The sequence below is a fragment of the Crocuta crocuta genome, unplaced genomic scaffold (genome assembly GCF_008692635.1).
Source record: "Crocuta crocuta isolate KB4526 unplaced genomic scaffold, BGI_CrCroc_1.0 C29387614, whole genome shotgun sequence".
Taxonomy (NCBI): domain Eukaryota; kingdom Metazoa; phylum Chordata; class Mammalia; order Carnivora; family Hyaenidae; genus Crocuta; species Crocuta crocuta.
In genome coordinates this window covers 1-1,660 of record NW_027551252.1, presented here as the reverse complement: position 1 = coordinate 1,660, position 1,660 = coordinate 1, and the positions used below count along the sequence as shown (strand labels likewise).

Below are 1,660 nucleotides of genomic sequence, written 5' to 3'. Positions count from 1 at the left end.
GACTGGCCTTTGATGGCCTAAATGTCTTTAGTCCTCAGTTTCTTCATCTCTAAGATGTAATTAATATTATTATATATTTCACTGAGCTCTTTGAAGAATAAATGGAATATGAGTTAAAAGCTGTTAGTAGAATGCATATATAAAGTAGTCACTAAATATTAATTACTCTGAATATTTTTTAAATTTCATTATCAATGTTTTCATGTTTCCCTTTTGGACTATAAAATTCTTGCGATGTGACATATTTAGGATTGAAAAAACAAAAATGGTCTCTAAATATCTGTTGAATAAAGGAATAAAATAACAAAAAATAATCTGATAGTAACTTACCAGGGCTACCTTTCTACAGTGAAAGTCACTTTTTTCATGTTTTTCTCAAACAAACAGCTCTGTTTTGTTTTGTGAGGAGAAGATTGAGTATAGCTTTGCGAATCTGTTTTGTTTTTACACTATAGATGATGGGGTTGAGCACTGGAGGCAGAAGCAGATATATATTAGCCATCATCGAATGGACCACTTTGGGAGCTGATTGACCATAGCGATGCACTAAGGATAGGCTCACCATGGGGATGTAGAAAATAGTGACCGCCCCAATGTGGGACACACAGGTACTGAAGACCTTATGGCGTTCTTCAGGGGAGGCAATACTGAGCACAGAATGGATGATCAAGATATAAGACAGGACAATGCATGGTGTATCTATCCCTGTGGTCAGGATGAGATCAATTAATCCACAAATGCTGTTGGCCCGAGTATCTGAACATGCTAATTTGATCACATCTGGGTGGTAGCAGTAGGAGTGGGAAAGGACATTTTCTCTACCGAAATAGAGGGGCTTAAGGAGCAAAAGTAGTGGTACTATTAATACTACAGTGCGTATAATCATTACCAAGCCCATCTGAATCATTCTGGAATTAGTGAGAATAGTAGTATACCTCAGAGGATCACAGATGGCCACATAGCGGTCAAAGGCCATAGCCACCAGCACCCCAGATTCTATGAACGTAAATCCATGAAGAAAAAACATCTGGGTAATGCAGGTATCTAGATTGATTTCTTTTGCATCAAACCAGAGGATACCTAATGTTGTTGACATTGTAGAAACGGTCAAGCCCAAGTCAGCAGCTGAAAGCATAGAGAGGAAATAGTACATGGGTTCATGGAGACTCTGCTGGGTAATGATGACAAACAGGATCATGCTGTTCCCAGAGAGGGCAATGGCATAGAGACAGCAGAAGGGGATAGAAATCCATGCATGGAAAGACTCTAAGCCAGGAATTCCAGTCAATAAGAAGGTTGGAAATTTAGATGTCAGGTTGCTTAAGATCTGCATGTTTTCCTGGATTTGTAGCATACTGTCCTCACAATGTTCATATCCTATAGGAATGATAAATTTCATTGTCACACAAAAATTTCTAGGTAGATTTTCTTCTGCTTAAGGAGAGCTATCTAAGTCATAGATACTCTATCATTGAGAAAACTCTAAATCAAACTCTATTTTAAGTATACTCTTAAATTCAAGGAAAATATGTCTAAATAACTTTATACATTTATGATGATCATTATTTGCTATACTCACAGAATTCTAAGCTTCATTAGTTTATAAGATTCTACGGATGGATAATTAACATATAATAGATAATAAAATTCAATGCATTCC

The 1,660-nt window shown here is 36.7% G+C and overlaps 1 protein-coding gene across 1 annotated transcript; it reads right to left on the bottom strand.

Annotated features, from left to right (window-relative positions):
• Nucleotides 1-364: 364 nt before the first annotated feature.
• LOC144219147 (olfactory receptor 51F1-like) lies at nucleotides 365-1,354 on the bottom strand. The gene has a single exon (XM_077749092.1). It carries the CDS (start codon nucleotides 1,352-1,354, stop codon nucleotides 365-367), a length of 990 nt encoding a protein of 329 aa, XP_077605218.1.
• Nucleotides 1,355-1,660: the final 306 nt, after the last annotated feature.

Excerpts from the sequence above, each read along its gene's own strand:
- LOC144219147 (XM_077749092.1), bottom strand. The coding sequence starts at position 1,354 with ATGCTACAAATCCAGGAAAACATGCAGATCTTAAGCAACCTGACATCT.